Here is a 22,708-nt window from a genome sequence, read left to right as displayed (position 1 = left end):
AAAACAACACCAAATGCAAAGTGAGTATGAAAACTGTTGTAGCCACCCAAAGCGCATTATGGAAATGGAGCGCTGTTGGCGCTTTTTGGAGGTTTTTTCAGAATAGGCGTTCCATTACGTGCATTATATTTCATTGAAAGTAATGTGTGCCCGTTGGGCAATAAATCCACAAAAAGCAGTTAATGTGCATTATTTTCAGATGGCAAAGATATATAGTGGTTGGGGATTTATCGTGCATGTATCGTTATCAGGGTAAAACTGCCCAATTTATCGTGATAATGATTTGAGGTCATATCGCCCAGTCCGACATACATACAGACAGTATAGTTAATGATTGTGTTGTCTGACAGCTAAGTCAAGGATCAAGGGCATTTCATTGTTCTGCCTGTCATTATACGCGACTGCCATAGAAAGATGCATGAAGATACAATATTCACACCAACTAAACAACAATTAAGTACAAGTGGATCATCTCCCCCAGCCCACTAGTGTACAGTGGTTGTGAATCACTGTAATAATATACGTACAGTAGTATATCACATGTACAATGGCAATGAAATAAGAAGTAATCCCTCGGCGCTTTGTGCTTTTTAAAAATATAATTTAGCTGCTTCACTCATGGTTTAAAAAAAAAAAAAACAAACCTGCTGTTTCATGGGTGAATTTGGCCCACTCGTCAAAAAAACATGCACTTTTAAGCATAATTTTACATTTCTTTTGCTTAAATTGAGCATGGTCAAGCATTAAAACGGATAAAAATACAAAAGGCATTCAGAAGAAGCAATCAAAGACGCTGGGATGATATGTAGTATTCTACACTGGCAACACGAGCACGGCCACCAATCCTGTTTATGTCTGATTTCTTATTATGTCGACTATATTGACTAATATGGGAAGGTGACTATAGCGGTGTTATTTCAAGCGTATTTAGAAATTTGTAAACAGGTGTTCTATGTGAAAATATTCCATTTATAAATAAGGAATCCTACTTCACGAGAATTCACTCATCACGGTTGGGTCTGGAACCAATTAACCACCAGAAACAGAGGATTACCTTTTTTTTAATTATTTTTATTTTTGTCCTGTCCATCCATGGGGGCAGATAGATAGTATCGTTGATCTAAACGCCCTTACATGCTTAACACATTTGCTCTGCCAGGGAAAAGTGGAAGATACTCGTGATATTATTGTTTTCTTGGAAGTTTCATTATTTCATTCAAATATATCATGTATTCAAATAACTCTGAAAATAAAAACCCTTTGAAAATAAGGACTCTCCTTTAATAAATGATGCCTGCCACTCTCTGCAGTTGAGTAAACATCCACTGTATGAGGTAAGACGGTATTTTTTGTACTCTCACCTTTGATGATTTCGTCCTTTACTTTTTGAAGTTCTTTCCGCACCTCCTCGAGGATTTCCTGCAGGAAAAAAAGTCACTTTTTAAACGTATAATTTGGCAAAAATGTTTTTTGTGATGGTCCCCAGTAAAGTCACCTGTTTCATTTTCTCCAAGTCTGAATCGTCCGCTTGTCCGCTTGCGTCATTACCATTGTTTGCAGGCTTCACCCTGTACATCAACGCACAGATAGTATCAGGACACAAATATGATTATTTCTTTTGAAATAAATACATTGACTAACAAATCCAAAAATCGGGGGGAGAATGCGACGGTGCTACAGTAGCATTCATTACAAGCCAGTCACATTTTCTCGTAGTTTTTTATGTTTCCATCAAACGGCCACTCATTGAAATGTTTCCTAAGTCAATAAGCAGAAGCCATCCATGCCCTCCCTAACCACCAGCTATATGACCACGAGGTGGCAGCACTGACCATAAAGTAGCCTATAAAGGAATGAAACATACACTACATGCATGTTTGTGTAACATGGCTTTGAAGCAGGGTGGGTGGAGGGAAGGTCATGAGCAGGCGTGACAGCATGCGTACCTGGAACTTTGGGACAACGAGGAGATAGAGTCCATGCTCTTGGGAATGGAGTTATTCCTGTTAGTGACATATGCACACGCTCTCTTAGGATGCAAATGGTGGACATTCACTAGTGCACATGCACAGTGATGAAGGGACACACGTGGGGGGAGTTGATACACACAATGCATGTGCATGAGTGTAACTGACTGATGAGTGCCTGCTGATGGAGTCATGAATTACCTGGACATTGTTGATGATGATGATGATGATGATGATTTCTCCCACGGTCTCCTCAGCACGTCTGACAAAGGATGGATGGATGGATCAAAGCGTGTTTATTGGACAATGAGCGTAGGACAGACTCATCTTGACTACTCACCACTTTGACCTTGCGGTTCTGAGTCATCCTGTGGGAAGAAGACAAAGACAAAAAGACACTGTTTAGCGGGAGTCGTCTGGTAGATCGTTGTCATGTTTTTGGCCAATGGTTTGGCGGTTTCATTCAAGATTCAAGTTTTATTGTCATATGCATAGTAGAACAGGCAGTTATACTATGCAATGAAATTCTTATTCTGTTCATTCTCCCAAGAAAAGAAAGAAAACACAAGAAAAAGAATAAGAACATAAGAAACATAAATACCAATAAATTAAGCAACAACAACAGAAGAGACATTAATACAGATAAATAATACAAATAAATAAATAAATAAAGTGCTATGAGTGTGTGTGTGTGTGTGTGTTGCGTGCGGCGTGTGTGAGTGCTTCGTTGAGAAGCCTGATGGCCTGTGGGTAAAAGCAGTTTGCCAGCCTTGTGGTCCTGGACTTCAAACTCCTGTAGCGTCTGCCTGACGGTAGGAGTGTGAATAATGAGTGTTGTGGATGTGTGCTGTCCTTGATGAGGTTGTTTGTTCTTCGTAGGACTCTAGATTTATAAATGTCTTGCAGTGAGGGGAGGGCTGCCCCAACAATGTTCTGTGAGGTCTTGATCACCCCCTGGAGTGCCTTCCTATCACGTGTTGTACAGTTACCGTACCAAACAGTGATGGAGGCGGTAAGGACACTTTCCATAGTGCATCTGTAGAAGCAACTCAGGATTGTGGTGGACATGTCAAATTTCCTCAGTCTTCTCAGGAAGTACAGTCTCCTTTGGGACTTCTTCATAATTTGTTGGGTGTTGTGAGACCAGGTGGGGTCCTCGCTGATGTGTGTGCCAAGGAACTTGAAGGTTTTCACCCTCTCCACCTCAGTCTCATCAATAAATAAATAATCATTAGCCAACATGCTGCACATACATTGTCTGGTGTCTTCATGGGTGGCTTCTCTCCAGTGTCTGCAGCTTTTCTCCTGATGAAACAAGGGAATGAAGATTTCGGCCAAAGCAGGAGCACAAAACTGCACAACACTTTAGCCACACTGAATCATCTACCTTCGGGCCAAGATGGCACTCATCTCCCCCATCAGGTCACCACCTCCTCCGATAGAGGAGTTGCTACTGCGGCTAGCGTCTCCTCTGCCCGCTGGAGCTGCAGAGGATCCGTCCTCCTGCTAAGATGGTCCACACATGATCCAAATTACAAAGCATATCAGACTCAAGCAAACCACGGTGCTTCCTTCTAGTCAGGTCTCATCAAAGACCCAACATGCAGCCTGGGGGCGTTTTAATCAGGTGGCTTAGCATACACTACCGCTCCAAGGTTGGACAACAGCCCAATGTTTCCAGTTATTTCTAGAAATTCAAGCGGTCCAAGTGCAACGAATAGCTGGTAATGGTACAAAGCTAAGTGGTGAAGTTGTCCAAAAGTGAAAAATAACGTGCATTTCAGAATTATACTGTTTCAGGGAGCACAAAATGGGTCAACAATTTCAAGCGGGTGTGCAGACATGGAGGTTGCACCAACTGCCAACAACTCATTCCTCCAGGTGTGCAGGACTTACTACCTCCTCTGTCTGCATAGACACACTGTGGTAGTGTACCCTGGTCAACATCAGTTCAACAGCATTGTACCGCAGAACCTTGCTACAAAAATGGCATTAGTGATGGAAGAGAGACAGACCACCTTAACACTTGAACCTTTGAGCGGTGGTGTACGTGGACCTGCACTGGACTGCTTTTAGCACCATGAAAGCACCAAATGTACCCCCACTGCAATAGCGGAAGGATATGGGACTTGGGTGCCATTTTCCCTCCTTCACCTGTCCTCCTGTAGAGTGCACCCCCACTGCTCTACTGCACGCCTTCATCGTTGCAACCTTCTTGACACGCTTCATTCTTCATACTCACTTTAGAAGTCTTGCGAAGCTTCGCTCCCGCCAGGGCAGCCGCCAAGCCCCCGCCTCCTCCACCACCACCAAGCCCACCGACTCCAGCAGAGGGCAGGGGTGGAGCTGGTGGCGGTCCTCCGGGTGGGGGTCCGGCTGGCGGGAGTCCTGGAGGGGGAGGAATGCCGGTGCCTGAAGGAGGCCCAGGGGGAGGGGGAGGAGCCGGTGGAGGAGCAAGGCCACCAGGGGCTAATGGTGGAGCAGGAGGAACACAGACTAGAAAAGAGCCAGATGATGTTAGTGCATCTTTTTAATAAAGGAAGGTTATTGGTCCTGACCTGCTGCAGCTTGTCTCTCTCTCTCCATTCTCTCTCTCTCCTGACGCTCACGTTCTTGCTGTTCCAGCCTCTGCTGCTCCAACCTGCAGACACACAAGCCACCGTCACCTTGTGGATAAGCTGTCTCTTAACTTGGCGTGGTCCCATCCGATGCTCAGTATCGCTCCGATACATACATTTCTTTTCGACCAGGGGAGCAGAATATTTGTTCTTTTTTAAAATGTTTCTATCGGACTGTTAAAAATAGCGTGTTAATGGCGGTAACTAATGTATTTCATTTATTACGTTACCTTTTTTCGCGCAACTACAGCGTACGCATCATGGCAAGCCATGCCTCTCTGTTATGACGGCAGACGGAGGCACAGTGTATCGTACCCCCCGAATCACAGTGTCTGACCATGATGCTGTTTTCTAACTTTATTGTGACGTGCGCACATCAACAGCAGTGCAAACCCAACCCAGCATTTCCTACTTACACACACGTCTCTGCTCAGCTGGTCCCAGGAACGACACTTCCTCATTGTCATAGACAACGTCTTTATTACGTGTGGCCAAGTAAACATAAATGCCAAGAAAAACAGCAAGTGGACTTTGTAATTCTTTATGCGGAAGTACAATTTGCTGAATTTAAGTATGATCAGAAAACCCAGAAAATACACTCAACTTAAATGACGTGGTGTCTTTGAACGCAGCCCCTCACTGCTCATAAGACGTTAAAGCATTGTGCTACCATTAAATGAAGTCATGTTAGGTAAATAGACTTTTGGTTTGGTGTAAATATGACACTCATTTGGCGAAATATACATCATCCGGTCCTTTCTTCCAATAAAAATACAGTAAAAAATGGGTACTTGCAAATGGTGATTAATCATGCTAAATGAATTTGGAAACCGTGATTAATCAAATTACAAATGTGAACAGCCCTAGTTTATTTAGAATAAAGTACATGTATTCATTTCTTTTGCTGGAACAAGACAGGTTGCGTATCGCCAGACATGAAAAGTGGTTACTACGGTCATCATGTTGTGTAAATAACCAGAGTTACACACACACACACACACACACACACACACAGTGGCTGTTACTCCAAAGAAGACCCAAGTTCCTCTGGCAAATGTCCATCCAGCGTATTGGACAGGTTGTGGTCGCTAAGAAGTCCACAGATGGACACGGTGGCCTAATTCGAGCTGCTTCAGTTCTCTTCAACTAAGTCCCGTCACACCCCCCACCACATCTGGCATGCTGTGCGATACGATGCAAACATACAGCTGCCTGAGTGTACACAGTGTGACTGTGGCTTTAAATGTGACTGAGAACCTTGGGGGAGGGCTGATCAGGTCTGCATGGCTTTAAAATGTCAACCCATCTCGACACAGATCATGCTTGTATTTGTGCGCTCATTCAATAGAAAAGCAGGAGTGTAAATAAGATCTACCTGCTTGTAAGTCTGTGATGGATTTTGAAGGTTTTAATGGCAGCGCTTTGCTCCCTAAGCCACAGCATGCCAGCAAGCACGAGGACCAACAGTCATTTGATGGACAGCCTCTGTGGCCAATCACAAAGCTTTTAGTCCAAACGAGATTAAAAGGTTAATGCCAAGTCTGTGCGGGCACGTACGGTGGCACCATGGCCTCTGTTGGAGGATGAAGAGAAGGTGGGGCTGATGTGAGATGCTGTCTATTTAACCTTTAACCTACAGGGGCTGTCTGCGACTTTAGCTGCGTCAGGCTAATGCCCTCAAATCCTTTGCGTATGCTTGTGTGCAAAACTTCCAAGAGGACTAATGCAGAGCTTAGGCGGCCTGGATTGACTATTGATTGTTAAATCAAGTCAATGGAGAGAACCTCTTCTGCATTTCGCGACATGACTGGGCAAAAACAACAACAAACTTCTAGCAGAGCAGCAATGCTTACACTACGGGCTGTACTGCTAGCATGCGTACACACATCACAGCTATCATCAATGTTTTATAATGACTGATTAGTTGCCATGTCCAGCTCGCGTCGTTGCAAAGACATTTTGCTTGGTGTTTTTCAATCCATCTGGCTCAAATGTTACACACGTTTGCTTATTAATCCCGAAAGCTGTCTAACAAATTTCATGGCAATTTGGCTAAACACCCTGAAGTTACAGCGGGTGTGTGAGAAATTTCAAGTCAGACATATGGGGAGTTCAGATTTGGGCTTTAATAACAGCGCCACCATGTGGTGTATTTGTCAGCACAGGCAATACAGTAGAGGTGCAGGTTTTGGCCATTTTTGACCTTTTTTGTGTACAGCGGTTGAGGGCTAGAAACAAATACACACAACAACCCACAGCTCTCCTTTCTTAAAACATTGACACACAGTCCCAACACTGAATTAGGCCTAGAGCGCCACAAAACAGACTTCAAGCACAGATCCGTATTGAGACGAGTAATTGTTACATTTAGGGAAAGTCTTAATGGGTCCCTGACGTGATTCATCAACTTTGCTTAAATATGTTACATATTGTTTGGAATTATGTTCTACATTGTTCCATCTTTGAAAGAGAACGGTAACTTCACAAACATGACATTTATAGATGATGGCACAGTTCAGTCTCATTAGCGACAGTGACACCATCGGAGTACTATCACTCAGGTAAACAAACATGGCGGCGTACGAGACAGAGGATGTTTACAGTGATTATAGACAAAATTTGAGCAGTGTGTCAATAGTTTGAGAAGGAAGAAACATTTGGATGAAATAGAGAACTTTTAGAACATGGACTTAAGCCTGAAGACATGGAGATGAAGATTGGTCGCCTTCACAACACAGAATGGTAAATAAATGACTGGAGTTGTTTATCCTTCACTTGTTGTTTTAAATCGGGTTCTTCATGGGCGTAAAGGCCTTTTTGTTTCATTGTATATGGAAAGAAATGCTCGCCGCCATCAACACCGCCCCCCCACAGTAAACATACGGTTGTGAAAAAATGTTGATATAACAACAAGTATAATGCTTTTTGTGGAATAGTGTTGACAAGACATTATATAAACAAGACATGACTTACTCTCTTCTGTGGTCATTCTTCCTTGTTTTGTGTACCAGCGGAATAGCATCCTTTTTCAAAAAGCGTTTATAGCGTACTTTCAAGCCAAAGGCTTCTTGTAAAGGTGTTCCTTCAAAGAGGTCATCAGTGAAATGATCACTGCAAAGAACAGAACTCGAAGCTGGCGTCCATCTGTCTCTTGTTCTCTGCACTTGCTTCATCCATTTTTGTCTTAAACCTTCCTCTTTTGGAAAAGAAAAACTTACGGTATCACTGGGATACTGTGAACATTAGGGGTGTAACGGTACACTAAAATGTAATTTCAGTTTCTTGAAATGCTCGGTTTGGTTAATTTTCGGTGCAAAAAGGCAGAAAAAAAAAGACTTAAAATGCTTTTACCGGTATTTAAAAAAAAAATGCCAACAACTTTTTAAAAATTAACCATTTGAGTGATATTTCCAATAAATTAGTCTTTCTAAATAAAAAACTAATAAAATAAACAGTTGTGTTTAAACAATTGTTTCAACATTGTGGTGAAATGTAATGGACAGTTAAATAGCTACAGTTCAATAGCTCTGTTGCACGTGAAGTCCAACCATCTGTCGTAAGTGAAATAGCGGACATGTGATCGCTTGTTGACGACATCCCGTTTAGCTTTTTCATAAAGTGCTGGTATACCTTTCTGGCTAAAGCGAGGACGTGATGCTATTTTGGAGGGTCAAGAACTTTAATCATATACAGTCATAGAAAAAATGATTAGACCACCCTTGTTTCTTCAGTTTATTGATTCATTGTAATGCCTGCTACAACTAAAGGGACGTTTGTTTGGACAAACATAATAACAAATACAGCTCATAAGAGCTTCATTTAAGAGCTGATATCTAGCGACTTCCATACTTTTCTTGATAATAACCAAAATCACTTCATGAATAGCTATAGCATTGTATTGCCAAAAAATGGAAGTCTCATGAGCTATTTTTGTTGTCATTGTTTTAAATGAAATGACCAAGAAATGAACAAGAAACAAGGGTGTGTAATCATTTTTCCATGACTGTACTTACATGCAGTGCTCAACAACTGAACATGGACGTAATCTGGTGGCTATAAAAAGTCCAATACCATGTGTTACTGCTTTGGCCCGGTCACAGTTGCTTGCTAGAGGTTGTTTGTATGCTGAAGTTATCAGCAGACGTGTTTCCTGCAGCATACCCGATATCCGTGGAACTATGTCAAAAACACAACAGTGGAGTCATCCAGTTGCCTTTGCCCATCCGTCATTTTAACAGGGAATCCAAAGTGTTCCCAAACAGGAGGCCGTAGTGAGATTGGAGGATCTTCCAGCTCAGGCTTCTCGATTGCATTTGCCATGATGCCATTTGTCACGCCTGGCGAGCTACTAGCCTTGCTCCCCCTCAGTCAATTGTGTCCGACACTCAGAGGCATCCGTGTGGAAACTCACCCACAGGACCTTTGTTCTGTGTGAAGCACTTAGATCACTCTAGTAATAAATTTAATGAGAAAAATTGCATAAAATATAACCAAAACAGTATGCAAATGGACCGAACCGAACATGCAGAACCAAAACGGTTCAACACATCCATGTGAACCGTTACACACCTAATGAACATCCAGCAGCAACACAACTTTGTGGCATACCTATTATTTTGATGAAAATTATCCTGAACGAAGTCCAACATCTACCTGGAGAAGCGTTTCTTCACTCTGCTTTAGCTTAGGGGTTTCACACCGATGATGTCACTTCCGGAAATGAGGCTGAGCTGCGAGCTACTTTGTTAATGGTGGCGCCATGAACTATAAATGTCATTTTTGCAAATTTACCATTCACTATCAATGATCGAACACTGTAGAACATAATTACAAACAATATAGAACATATTTAAGCTAAGTTGATGAATCATGTCAGGGACACTGTAAGGTTTCGTACCTCCGCTGCTGCTCAATCTCTTCAGCAGATGGACCATTTGAGACTGGCCGAGGAAGAGTTGCATAGCCTGTAAAAATAAAAATAAAAAAAGACAAAACAGGTACTCAATACAAATGAAATGGATGAATGAAGGTTCTCAAATTATACGCACAATACGGTTATGCTATTGTCACTTATGCACTCCTTCCATAAAGCAGCACCTGCATCTGCCATGGAGTTGAGCACCTCCAGAGCATGCGCCATGCCATTGGCAAAGAGCGCAGCGTCCTCCTTGCTGCCAAAGTTGAGTCCCCACACCTGTCGGGCATCCCGCCATTGGTGGAAATTAGGCGTGGCCTGGTTGTACTTCAACCCTCTCACAATAGGACAGTTTATCACCACCTGCCAGGGCACAAGGTCGATGCATCATGACTTTCTCCTCTAAAGCCACATGAAGCAAAAGAACAATAAAAAGATAAATGTGGTTTCAGGGAGACTTTTCAGTCAGTTCTAAAAGCCCAAAATTGTGTTTCATTCATCATTCAATCCACTAGGTGGCATCAAGCCGACGAACGCAGAGGGAAACAATGTTGTGGTTTTGAGCGTTGCCTGAATGTGCTGACACGCCATTTCACTATTTGTTTAACAGCCTGTGGATTCCACAGAGCACAGCCCAAGAGACGAGGGTGAATATCATACAGAGCTGAACACACTGGAGGAAAAGAAGAGGAAAAAAGTTGTGTTATCTATGGAGTATCAGCCTCTCCACTTTCTCAGATCAGACACACGCACAAGAGAAAAATGGTCCAGACTGGGTAACAAACGCTTTCCTAAACTGTCACAGGAAATGCTTGACCAGGCTAACTATCTCACAGGAAACATCACCCACTTTGAGACTCCCTCTCTGGGGAACACTTTAGCATTGTGAATGTTTCAACGGAGAGACGCTGAGGCAGCGGGCTGAGTGAGAGTGCGCAGGACAAGAATAGATGCCTCCAAACTCACTTAACGCTTGCTACTCAGCTCCATCTAATGCTGTCTCTCGAGTCATGATCTGGGCATAGTGAATTTAAACGGTAGTGATACGTCCTGACGTCCCTTCACTGTGTGTAAAAGAGGTGGTGGTACATGGATGGAGACAAATGACTTCAATTACATTTTTGCTTTCATTGACAATGGAACCACTTTCAACGCCGTGCTATCGCTACATCACAGTCATTTCTATTTCCGCTTTTGTGGTCATGAAAATATTGCTCTTTGCCGTCACTGGTGCCCTTTGATGTGGAGGTACCATAAGAAGAATGAATTACACGCCAGCCACCTCACCTGCTGATCTGTTTGCATCTTGCGTCCCACAATCCGGAAGGCGTTGTTGGAGGGGTTGTGGTAGATCTGCACTCGGCTGAAGGTCTGAGGTCCAGCACCTGCCGGCAGCCACTTCTTATTGCCATCATCGTAGATCATCACTGTGGCCCGAGCCTGGCAGATACTCGATTCACTAGAATGGAGGACATGGAATTACAGTAAAGAAAAAGTGTCACAACTTCTGAGTACTCAGACATTACCCAATCCACACCCCGTCTGGGTCTACAAGGTCATCTCCTGCCACTACTATCAGATAGTGTACAATTATTGCATAAGGGGAGTAGATAAGCATATGAGACCAAGAAAGACAATAACGTGCTTGATTATTCTTATGTGGGAAACAAAATAAAAGGTTTGATTGCAAACAAGATGGGAGGCACAGGAAGTTGTGCCGATCTCTGAAATCTTCCACCTGTTTCTACATGTGGCTCTAAATCTAAAACAACAGTGACACCAAACACCAAGTGCAGGACACACAAGCCAAACGACAAAAAGACGACCCACTAGTCATCCTCCTCTTTATTCACCCACCCTTCCACCCCCATTGCTCCTTAATCCATCTCGTCCTCCATCTGTCCCATCCATGATACAATCTGCCACTTCCTGTGACACAGCACAAGCCGCTTCCTGCTGCAAACCCGTTCACATAAGGACGGCTTCAGCCTGACCAATCAATAAAATACTCCCACACACACTAGGACAACCATGGCTAGAGGGTGAGGTGTCTGGGGCGGGGGGCGGATTACTAATAACATTTCTTCCAAGTTGTCTTTAGTCATGCTTGAAGGATGCCGGTGCTGCAACATATGCAGTGGTTTGTACAGACACAGAAAGAAATATTACAGGCGCTCAATAGTATTTCAAATTGGAGGGAGCTGGGAAAATGGGGGCATGACAGAAAACTATCGACAGCTACTACTCGGCTTGTCTGTGCTGATGGGCTCACCTCGCTCATTTGGTTTGAGGCAGAAATATTCTCACATTGGGGCTGTGGCATTTTGCTTTGCAAGCATTTTTCCCCCTCCTAATTTGTACGTTAACATGCATTGCTCCTCACAAGGCAACACTCTTCTGCTGTGTGTAGGCTAGCGGCCCCGCCTTCCCTGACAGAGGCAAAGAGACCGTATGACTACAAAGAGGGCTCACTTCGTTCCAGCCGGAGCAGAAGCACCCAGGGACTGAACACAAGCACAGAGTGAACCCTCTTTGAGGCTGTTTGGAGGCGAGAGAAGAGGAAAAGAGACATGCACACAAATGGCAACATATAGAAGCCAGCAAAATGATCAAGGTAATGTTTATTTATCGTGTGATTCATTTATTATCGCAAGAAATCCTGTCACGTTTTAATCTCGTGAGATCTTGTGACACCCCGGTAATAACAGATCATTCAATAGATGATCAGTATTTACAGAAATAAATACTGACAGAAATGTTGTAAAATAAAGAGACAGAGAATATATAATTAATCAGTCATGACTTGAGAATTCATTCAGGATAAGAGCTTCTGCTTCATCCATATACCTTAGAAACAGCATATACTTGTACTCTGTGCTCATACTGGTACATTGCTTGAGTTCCTGACCCAATCCGTTCCATCATATTTGGTGCTGTGCACGGTGCATGGGGAGGAACTGTGCTAAATGCCTTATCACGGTCACCAAAACGTTCATCCAGCAAGGCTATTTACAAGGAATGCCCAATGTGCTCCTTGGTTCCATCCATCAGGTTAAAAATGAATAGCGTCTGGAGGATTAAAAATCAAAAAATGGTGCAGGGATTCCTGATCGGATGTGCCTGGAGTACGCTGCTGATGTGCGGTCCAGGGAAAGGGCTTATGGGAAGTGGGTTGGGAAGGACACTTTGGACTGGGAAATGGATGCATTTTTAATGGCGCAGAAAGTGATGGCTCGGGGGTGAAACTGAGAGTGAGCAGCTGCATTATTGATAGAACTATGGACAGAGAGAGGGCGTAAAAGCCAGCGTGGTGCATATGGACACCCTCACACCTGTCATCTGGTCCGCAGGGTATACAGCCGAAAGAGGACCAGGGACTGAGTTTGAATCATTAGTGCTGAAATGTTCCACAGCTGGCATAGTTACAAACCAACTAGAATGCTACTCAGAGGAGCCTCCGAAGCCCACTCCAGTCGTAGAGGTCAGCTGTTTTCAAAGTACAGCATTGTGACCCTCTCCTAAAATTAAAATGTACTTTGCCTCAAACTGCTGCGCCTCCCCTGAATACATCTGGCTCCCACTTAGCCCCGATGGAAGCGCATCGTGACAGCAAAGAGTGAAGCTCCTTGGCCCATGTGCCACCCCTCGACAAACGTTTGTGGGAATTTGTTATTTTTGCATAATCCCACCGGCAAACTGGCGAACAAATTCACCGACAAATGGAGATCAAACAAAATCTTTCATCGGGTCAAAGAAGACACACACACACACCCACACACACACACAGTTGAGTAGTGGAAAATAGGTGTGCACTTGAGATGCGGACATAAGCAACAGACTCAGCAGGGTTTTCCTTCGTGGGAAGACATTGCTAACGACGTATTCTGTGCACGTGTAAATGACGAAAACAGTAAAAATGTTCTCTGTAGTTTTCAAAAGTTTTGATAAAGACAAACCGGCAATATTTAAATAAGAAGTGAAGAAACTATCAGTAATGGCTGAGACATAGAGAAGGGGTTGGATTAACCAAGCTCTGCTTCTTCCTGTGCCTGTCGGACATGTTGAACTGTGCAAGTGTAGACATGTGACAGACCTCAATGTAACGAGTTACGCATGTCCACAACAATGAAACAGTTGGCGTTAAATATGGAGTATGTGCAACAAGTACCAACTAGACTTGGTCCCTGACTAAAGTGTCTTTGTAGTCTTGGTCTGTGTTTGGTCAGTAATGGGATGCAGGCTTCGGGGTGGTGTTAATGTGGGCCATTATAGGGGATGTATACTTATCAGGAAAAGGAATAGAAGCAGAATTACTTTTCTTTCTCCATGTCTTCTAAACAAAAAAGTCTTCACACAACTAAAATCCAATGTAAGCGAACCCTAAACTTCCAGGGTGATGTTTAAATTCTGCACATGACATAAATAAACATACTCCAAAGACTGTCTCTCTGGTCCCATCCTTCTGTGGTTCCTTGGCCAGGGAGGGGTTAACAGGAAAGCGCAGTGCAAAGCTGGGGAACATACTCTCTTGGAAATGTCTGTATAAGGGAGTGGAAGGCTTCTTTGCCACAGTGCTGGCAAGCCCGGTCAGGCCCCGTCGCTCTGTCTCCTCCTTCTCCTCAAGCCTCGCTCTCCAAATCCAGCAATTGAACTAGATCTGCCCGGGGGACTCTTCATCTTACGCAACATGGCAGCACATACTCACATCAGCTAAATAGACCTGACTTACTGTATGATAAAAGCGAGGTAGAGCGCATCGAACTCATAATTACGTAACTGCAGCGGTGGAATAAAAACATGTGAAATCCAATTGAGATGAGGCAGACTGAGTCTAGACACTGAAGCGAGTACAGTAACACCAACAGCATCCCTGATTAACTGTCCCTGCACGTCTTTTCCCACTTCCCTGGCATCATAGCACCACTAAATTCAGTCTTTTTGCCCTCATACTGTATGTAGAGCCAACTATTTTTTAATGATGCCCTTGCTTCAGGGAGCTATTCTTATTCAATGGAATCCCACGCAATGAAGAGGGTGGGGGGTACAATGCTAACATTTGACCAGCAATGCCAAACAAGAAGTCATGCAACCATGTTTAGACAAGTTCATTTGTTTATGGTGCCTGGATGGGCAATTTCCCCTTAAGCCCCAGCAAAGCTACACACCAAATCTGGCAATTATGACCTCGCTGCCCTTCACAGACTCATAAAACAATCATTCAGAATTTGGGGGTGCTGAGCAAGAACAATGTAGGACATTTTATGCAGCGGCTCCGTTGGAATGTGACATTTTCTACATTTTAATAGCACTTTTTGCTAACGATAGTAACATCTGACAGTATAGTAACGGGCATCTGCGGACACTATGACATCAGGCCAAGGGAAACACAACACACTCGTACTTGATGATAAACCTGTTTTGGACCCGGACCACCGCACCTTGCATGCAAGACCTAAAGGTGGTGAACCTCCTCGCCCACTTATTGTTCAGGCGTTTCAAGTCCAGAACTAAATTCTCCGCTGGGCTTTTCAAGCTTCCCCACATTCTTAAATGAGAAAAAGGATCTCAGTTTTCCCCGACAAGCAGGCGACGTGCAGGTTTGGAGTTTATTCACGTTTATTCTTGTACCCAGCTTGTCCTAACTGTCCACTGACATTCTCAACACACACAGCACACGTCCGGCTTTCAAAATAAGAGCACCGTTTGCCACATCTCGTCTATTTGCGTAACCAAAATAAGGGTGTCATCCATTAATAACGTGATTGGAATGACATCAGTGACTAAATCTTCCTTGATCATGATCGCGGGCATTACAAGTTGTTGAAGGTTTAGTAGCAATGTGTGCAGGGGCTGACATGTCTTCCATTAGAAACGTTCGCCAGGCTACATCCATTTCTCAGTGACTGGACAAAATGGGCCAGTCATATTTTTTCATTCTACTTTTCTTAAAAATAATTTCATCCTCGTGGACCCAATCTCGTGCATCGTCTTGTCTCGTGACGCCCCTGCTATTATACTAGTGTGATAATCATGAATACAAATATTTGCTATTATTTCATTATTACTACGGTGTTACCCATACATTCATTTATGAGTGCTGGCCCGCTACTAACTCATTTTAACTGCCACAGATCGATTTGGCACTCCCTATTAAGAATTCTCCATGTTTACGTACGCTTATGCAGAGACTGCTATTTTGAACCCTTTTACTTTCAAAGTGAGCGCTTCTAGTTTGTGTGTGTGTGTGTGTGTGTGTGTGTGTGTGTGTGTGTGTGTGTCCATGTGGGTGTTACAATGGGTAATGTCATTCTCTCAAATGGGAGCTCAGAACATTCTCTTCCATACCATTGCAGCTCATTTTGAAAAGATTCTACTGTAGAATGAAGCATGATTGACAGGCGGCCCTTTTTTCTGCTATAGCAACTTCAGTATCACATCAAGTGGGAAAGTCCAAATATTTGAAGACAGCAGTGCAGACAGAAATGAGAAGAGGAAATGTGTGTTTCAAAGAGGAAACATGTACCTGAAAGCTTTGAAATGTGCACTGTGCAATTGTGGTATTGGAGAGTGAGCTCTAAAGCACGTGTGATGCATACAGATGATTGCAACATTATTTATGTGCAAGTGGATTGCTCACATTTAGCAATAGAACCAAAGTTCAGCAACTGTGGACTGAAGGCTACGCTACGCCTCAATGAGCACAAAATGCACTCATAATTCAGTTGCACATTTGTTCGTGCATGCAGCGTGCACGCACACACACGCACGCACGCAGGTTGCAGGCTGGCTTTTCCAAAATACTATTCTTAGTTCCACTCTTGTCACCATCTTCTGCATGAATGGAATGATATCGTCAGCTGAAACATATCCAGCCAGCTGACTCATCCTCTTGCTGGCATTGTTCATGCAGCACTGACAGCGCAAACCGAGTTACACAAGACAAAAATCAGTAGTTTGTCATCAGTTGACCATTTGAAGAGGATACTTCCCGCCTCTGAGGAAGGCCCAGCTGGCACCTTCAATGCCCGTATTTGGAACCAGCTCGCCTCTCTTTGTAAGCTCAATTCCTTTTACAGGTTGGAGTATATCCTTTCAACTTCAGCCCACAGAAGGAGGCTGACCTACTGAAGAACAATCCACTGTGACATAGGATGAAAATTAACTGTTTCAAGTAAGGTATTAGCTATTTGAGGTGTGGCATTTATTTATTCAAGTGGATAACAAAGCGGCAATAGTCTACTTAAAGTCACCCTTCAGGAACCAAAAAACCTTACAATATAGAACAGATACGATTAAGTAGAAGCATCGCTCCATTTAGCTCCAGTAAAAAAAAAAACAGCTCTAGAGTCATCCCTTATTTACTGTGGTTTACTTTGTGGTAAACGATTTGATACGCATCTAGATAGACCAAACGATTTGATACGATTCGATACAGTGTACAAACGATACAATTCAGCGGTTCCGGATGTTGATGTAAACATGAATCTTACGTTCTAAAATAAAGAAGCCAATTGTATAAAAGTGTCATTCTTACAGTATTTTCAAACCTGTAAAAGAGCACATCATATCCCCAAGCAATAAATAACTACTGCTGTCAGGATTCGTTGGAGCTGTCGGAAGCTTGACCCCCAGGGTGCACAGAGAAGGCGGTGAAGTGCAAAAATAAAAGTAGTTTTATTGCACAAGACAAGAAAAAACTAAAAGTGACAGAGGAAAAGCTCTGTGGGAAAAATAATACAAAAGTAATACATACAGATAGGCGACAGCACTGGAAAGTCAACGAGGTTCAATGACAGTGACAACCACAATGAACCAGCGCCGCGCATTCGACGGCGCTGGCCTTTTAACCGCCGCTAATACAAATTGTCCGCAGCTGTGCGGACACCAGGCGTGAAGCGGCTGTGTCTTCCACCACACCGGAAGCACACCTCGCCAAAATAAGGGCACAGGACACTCGCTCCTGTCCTGCCAAACATGACAACTGCAAATGTTGTGTAAAGGGATATTGGATTCATTTTTAGCTTTTTTGTTTGGCAGTCCTTGCACTTTGCATGCAGAATCGAAGCATGATGCTTTTAACTTTTCAACTTCTTTTTCACAACACAATCAGAAACAGAAACTATAAACTCTAAAAGTTAAACTCATGACGTCAGTTGTACCTGCTACTACTAGACATTTATGTTGATGTGGAGTTATGTAAAGACACATGGAAAAAAGATTGCACATTAGCTTAATGTTTCGGATGATGTACCAGGAAGTAGGTCCAAATTAGACTACTATCAGCTATTTTGATAGAATAGGCAGTGATCGTGCTTTGATCTGACAAATCTTAAGTAACTTTGATCAAATAAGGAATTACTACAGCTTCTGCTTGAATATTAATGCAGTAGATGTTGAAATCCAACAAAAAAAAGGGTTAGGCATTCGCAGCGCCACTCGCTCGCAGCGTGTGACGCTGGTGACGAGTGCAGTTATGACTGCAAGGTTTACAGTGTGCGTAAAGCACTTAATGTACGCTCACTGTCTGACAGACGTGCGGCTGCTCTCTTCCCACGAGACAACTTTTCTCCAAACAAGAAATATCATCACATTTTAATCTTGCGAGACCTAGTGACACCCCAGGTACTTACACACCTTATACTTTAAAAGCGTTTACTACGTGTGGGGGGCATATTTAGGGCTTAAACCTGGATCGTTATGCGAGTGAACAATGGCAACTGGAGAGAGAAGGGGAGGGTTCAGGAGCACAATCTAAAATGACAACAGTCACTTCTTGTAAACGTTGATCTGAAATTGGAGGCGAATGTCTAGCTAGCAGGACGGTTTGGAGGGATTGGGGCTAGACATTTTTAGGGGCATATCAATTACTTCCAGGTTTTGGCCATTGGCTGGTGGTTCTGGATGGTAACCCCCGGGAACAGCAGGGATCTACTGTAACTGCACCCCCACTGTATTGATGGTGCTAGCGTACTTCTGGCAAATACACTACGGCTACGTTCTCACTGCAGGTCAAGTCCTATTGTTTTGCTCATATGTGACCTGTATCTGATCTTTTCATGTCAGTGTGAACAGTACAATTCCGATTATTGCTAATGCGACTCGGGCCTTGTTCATATGTACTGTAGGTATAAATCTGGTATGTATCCGATCTACTGTAGTCTGAACAGTCAGGCCACATATATCCCACCTATACGTCAACAAAAGGCGTGGTTTGCCGTGTGAGACTTGGATATAGATACTCAAATTTATTTAAGAAAGTGTCAGTGAAGCAGCTCACGGCAATGTCCCACCACGCCTAGCTACGACATCCACCCACAGACGTCACAGCAAGTTCTCCAGGAAACGCCATAGCCAAAATTCTTGCCATTTTTCTTAATCTCCTCGTCGGAATCAATTGGTGAAGAAAATATTACACAAAGTCCTTGAAATTGCCACAAACCCACCAAGAAGAGCACACATGCTGCAGCAATGCTAACTGCTGTCAACACACGCCAATGCCTGTGACGTGGTGCTTCTGCGCATGCACATCACCTCCTGGAAGCTTTGCGTTCACATTGACAAGTGACATTGTGTTTGGTAACCTGAACGACCATATCAAAATCTGATTTTAACAAAAAATCTGACATTACAATCATCCGTCGCTACATCGCACCCTCCATTGTGGTTTTCCAAAATGAATAAATGATGGCTGTTTCCTGGTTGACTATGACGATCATTAATGTGTCTATTTACAGAAAACTAAGTATTCTTGGCCTAAATTCAGTATTTTCAAGCCGATCCGCTGTATCTGTGAAGATCGGATAATATCAGCTTCCGCCACGAGAAGCCGCCACTGGTCCGGCTGCCATATAACGTTGGTAACTACAACATGGTAGGTGTGGTAGTGCGCCTCACTGGACTCCCGCCACCCGCAAGAAGAAGAAAAGGCAGCAGCACCATGCAGACATGTCCGTGGGGTACCGTGATGAAGTTAGTTTCACGTTGGGTATGGGCTCCGTAGCTACAGCGATATTTCCCTCTCACTGTGCCCAGACTGCTGCGTCATGGTGCGGGGAGCTCGCACAGGAAGTGCCGCTCTGACCACTGGTTGCTTACTACAGTATGTGGACCTTACAAACACTACAAAAAATGTTGAAACTGCTGTGAAAAACCCTGTAAACTCCTCTGTTACTCAGCGTGAATGGAAGCTAGCGGGGTTGTCTTAGTTTAGCTAGTGCAGCTGTGTGTGTGCGTGTTTTACTGCTTTAATGGAAGGACCGTTGTACAATGCCCACTGACCACCTTCAGGTTCTGAGTGAAAAAGACGCGGATCAACCATCAATTGCCATTCTCAACACACACACACACACACACACACACACACACACACACACACACACACACACACACACACACACACACACACAAAACACATTCCGGCCTTCAAAATAAGAGCGTTCTTTGTCACATTTGCCTAATTGTGTAAACAAAATAAGGGTGTCTTCAATGAATAACGCGGTTGGAATGACATCTGTGACTGCATCTTCCTTCCATTGCAGGTTGTTAAGGTTTAGTGGCGCTGAGGCCCAGTAGGCCCAGTAGAAAGGTTTTAGCTAGGCTACATCCATTTCTCAATGACTGCACTAAATGGGCCAATCATGTATTGCATCAATAAATGGAAGGATTTTTGCATTTTATTCACTACCCCAAATAGCACACTCTGTGCTGCTCAAATAAGTGGAAAAGGAAAAAACTGAATTCTAAAAAATGGAAACAGAAAAAACGGAATTTGGGGAAAAAAACAAAAAGGGTTTTATCGGGCCCGAAGAGAGTTTGTTAGAAAATGTCATAATCCCACCACAAATGGATGTATAACCATGTCAAATGATTAGTCCTACCTTAAAAGTATGGATCTTTTATTGGATTAGGGACCTGACTCCCCGAGCTTTGTTCCAAAAGCCAAACAGTGGCTTGGTCATGCTTGGTCATGCAGTGGAATCAAAAAGTACACTCAGCAATACTTTGTTGGCATTATTTCTAATTTTTCATAACCATATTCAATTCCACAAATTCATGTTTGGAACAAAAGCTTATTATTGTTGAAAAAACATCGGTACCGGATTGGATCAGCAAGACTATAAACAAAATCTGATCGGAAGCCAAAAAAATGTGGGTCGGGACATCGTAGTATCAATAATTATCTGTATTGCATGTCTTACTAATTATCTGTATTAATAATAATGATCTGTATTAATTATTATCTGCAGTACATGTACATGTAATTATCTGCAGTAAAGCGTGTGTTTAAAGCATTTGAGCACAACGCATAGACGATGCCACAAATGTCATTTACATGTGAAAAAATGAGTTTGTTGAGGAGTAAAGTTGGGTATTTCACATGTGAGACCTGAGCGACAAGCTAGCCACACAGCATCACACCCAGTAGACATAATACCAAAGAGCAAGCATTAAAGAAAGAAAAACAGCAGCCACCACCAAGGAAAACGGGACAACAGAAGGTTTTTTATGTTGCGGCAAAGCGTCTAATCCAGGAGGCAGGTCAGCATAATGGCCTATTTATCAGCACAGGAGGTGGGAGGACCAAGAGGGGTACACAGTTTGAGGAAAGGAGGGGAGACAAACACACAGCGCGACAATGACGAGACCCACAAAGATGTGTGGGTACATTAGACACACTTTTGGGCCCTAGTTTGAAGAATAACATGTACCTCCTCACAAAGCCATTGCTTTTAATCCATCACAGGCAGAAATTCCCACAATTGCCTTCTGAGCAGATTGCTTCATGCGCTACAGTGCAGCTATTTTGCTCAAGACTGAAATTTCCAGTTCTCTAAACGGGGGAATTTTGTCACGCCATTCTGAGGAAACGTGCGTTTTTACAGTGTACGCAACACTGGAAAATATTTGTGGTGCGATTTAAAAAAGAACCTTTTGATATCAAATTTCAAAACTGACAGTGCAAGTGAGGTTACAACAAGCGGAGACAAGTCAAGGACGTTACACAACGCTGTGGCATGAGCACAGCACTATTGCAGCAACAACAGCGGGTTACAGTACATCTTGTAAGGTTTAAATGGCCATGCACTATCACCTTGCTAAAGTCCCTAAATAACAGCTCCTGGCTTTTTGGGACCTCAGGGTAGGAGGTCTTCGTCAAGGTTATGACGACACTGAAAAACATAAGAGCTGCCTACAAAGAAAAACAAAAACCGCTGAGACACAAAGTAGACCAAGGCGGCCATTTTGCTGCTTTTAACGTTGATCAATAAGACACCCAGTTAAGAACGTACATACCAAAGCAGGCGGGGGGAGCAGTCTGGCATTGCTTCCGGCTTTTAAACAAAGCACAGAGAACTCCGTGAGATGCAAACCTGAGCCATCAAGCTGCAGACACAACACAACTCTTCCAGTGGGTGAGTCATGAGTGTAGGCTGGAATCCCCTCTCCAACATTAACGCTGACACATCCACAACATACAATCCACTTCCTGGGCCACTGAACGCAGGGTTAGCATGCGTCATCCGCAACATACAATCCACTTCCTGGGCCACTGAACACATGGTTAACGTGAGTCATCCACAACATACAATCCACTTCCTGGGCCACTGAACACATGGTTAACGTGAGTCATCCACAACATACAATCCACTTCCTGGGCCACTGAACGCAGGGTTAACGTGAGTCATCCACAACATACAATCCACTTCCTGGGCCACTGAACACTGGGTTAGCATGCGTCATCCGCAACATACAATCCACTTCCTGGGCCACTGAACACATGGTTAACGTGAGTCATCCACAACATACAATCCACTTCCTGGGCCACTGAACGCAGGGTTAACGTGAGTCATCCACAACATACAATCCACTTCCTGGGCCACTGAACACTGGGTTAGCATGCGTCATCCACAACATACAATCCACTTCCTGGGCCACTGAACGCAGGGTGAACATGGGTCACAATAAAAAGGCTGAACAACAGGGAGGGCTTTTTGTTTCATGTTGTCCGTCGTCATGACAGCATTGAATTACGTGAATGTGTGACAGTAACTTGCACCATTACATTACATTACACCATTTTCATAGGACTTTGGATCAAATACGGCACGCTTAGGTTACAAAATAACAAATCCACGGTAAAACGTGTTTTGTGCCAGTTTGTCGTTACCCTGTGCACTGCCACTCCTTTAAAATCACAACGTATTTAA

The 22,708-nt window shown here is 43.5% G+C and overlaps 1 protein-coding gene across 3 annotated transcripts in view; it reads right to left on the bottom strand.

Annotated features, from left to right (window-relative positions):
- Nucleotides 1–22,708, bottom strand: part of vaspb (vasodilator stimulated phosphoprotein b) — a 31,093-nt gene that overhangs the window by 4,245 nt on the left and 4,140 nt on the right. The window contains exons 1-13 of one of the 3 annotated variants that reach the window (XM_054794795.1): nt 21,795–22,303; nt 10,788–10,959; nt 9,683–9,863; nt 9,483–9,549; nt 4,526–4,608; nt 4,210–4,463; nt 3,355–3,473; nt 3,221–3,272; nt 2,308–2,335; nt 2,169–2,229; nt 1,947–2,003; nt 1,496–1,568; nt 1,362–1,419 (exon numbers count right to left, since the gene is read on the bottom strand). In XM_054794795.1, the coding sequence (XP_054650770.1) occupies nt 1,362–1,419; nt 1,496–1,568; nt 1,947–2,003; nt 2,169–2,229; nt 2,308–2,335; nt 3,221–3,272; nt 3,355–3,473; nt 4,210–4,463; nt 4,526–4,608; nt 9,483–9,549; nt 9,683–9,863; nt 10,788–10,959; nt 21,795–21,823 (1,234 nt within the window). In that variant the 5' untranslated portion in view covers nt 21,824–22,303. Of the gene's footprint in view, nt 1–1,361; nt 1,420–1,495; nt 1,569–1,946; nt 2,004–2,168; nt 2,230–2,307; nt 2,336–3,220; nt 3,273–3,354; nt 3,474–4,209; nt 4,464–4,525; nt 4,609–9,482; nt 9,550–9,682; nt 9,864–10,787; nt 10,960–21,794; nt 22,304–22,708 lie in introns of those variants that run through there. The other 2 variants (XM_054794797.1, XM_054794798.1) reach the window with 2 other exon arrangements.

Source organism: Dunckerocampus dactyliophorus, chromosome 12 (assembly GCF_027744805.1).
Source record: "Dunckerocampus dactyliophorus isolate RoL2022-P2 chromosome 12, RoL_Ddac_1.1, whole genome shotgun sequence".
Lineage (NCBI taxonomy): Eukaryota > Metazoa > Chordata > Actinopteri > Syngnathiformes > Syngnathidae > Dunckerocampus > Dunckerocampus dactyliophorus.
Note: the sequence above shows the minus strand (reverse complement) of the source record. Positions and strands in the feature narration are given on the sequence as shown.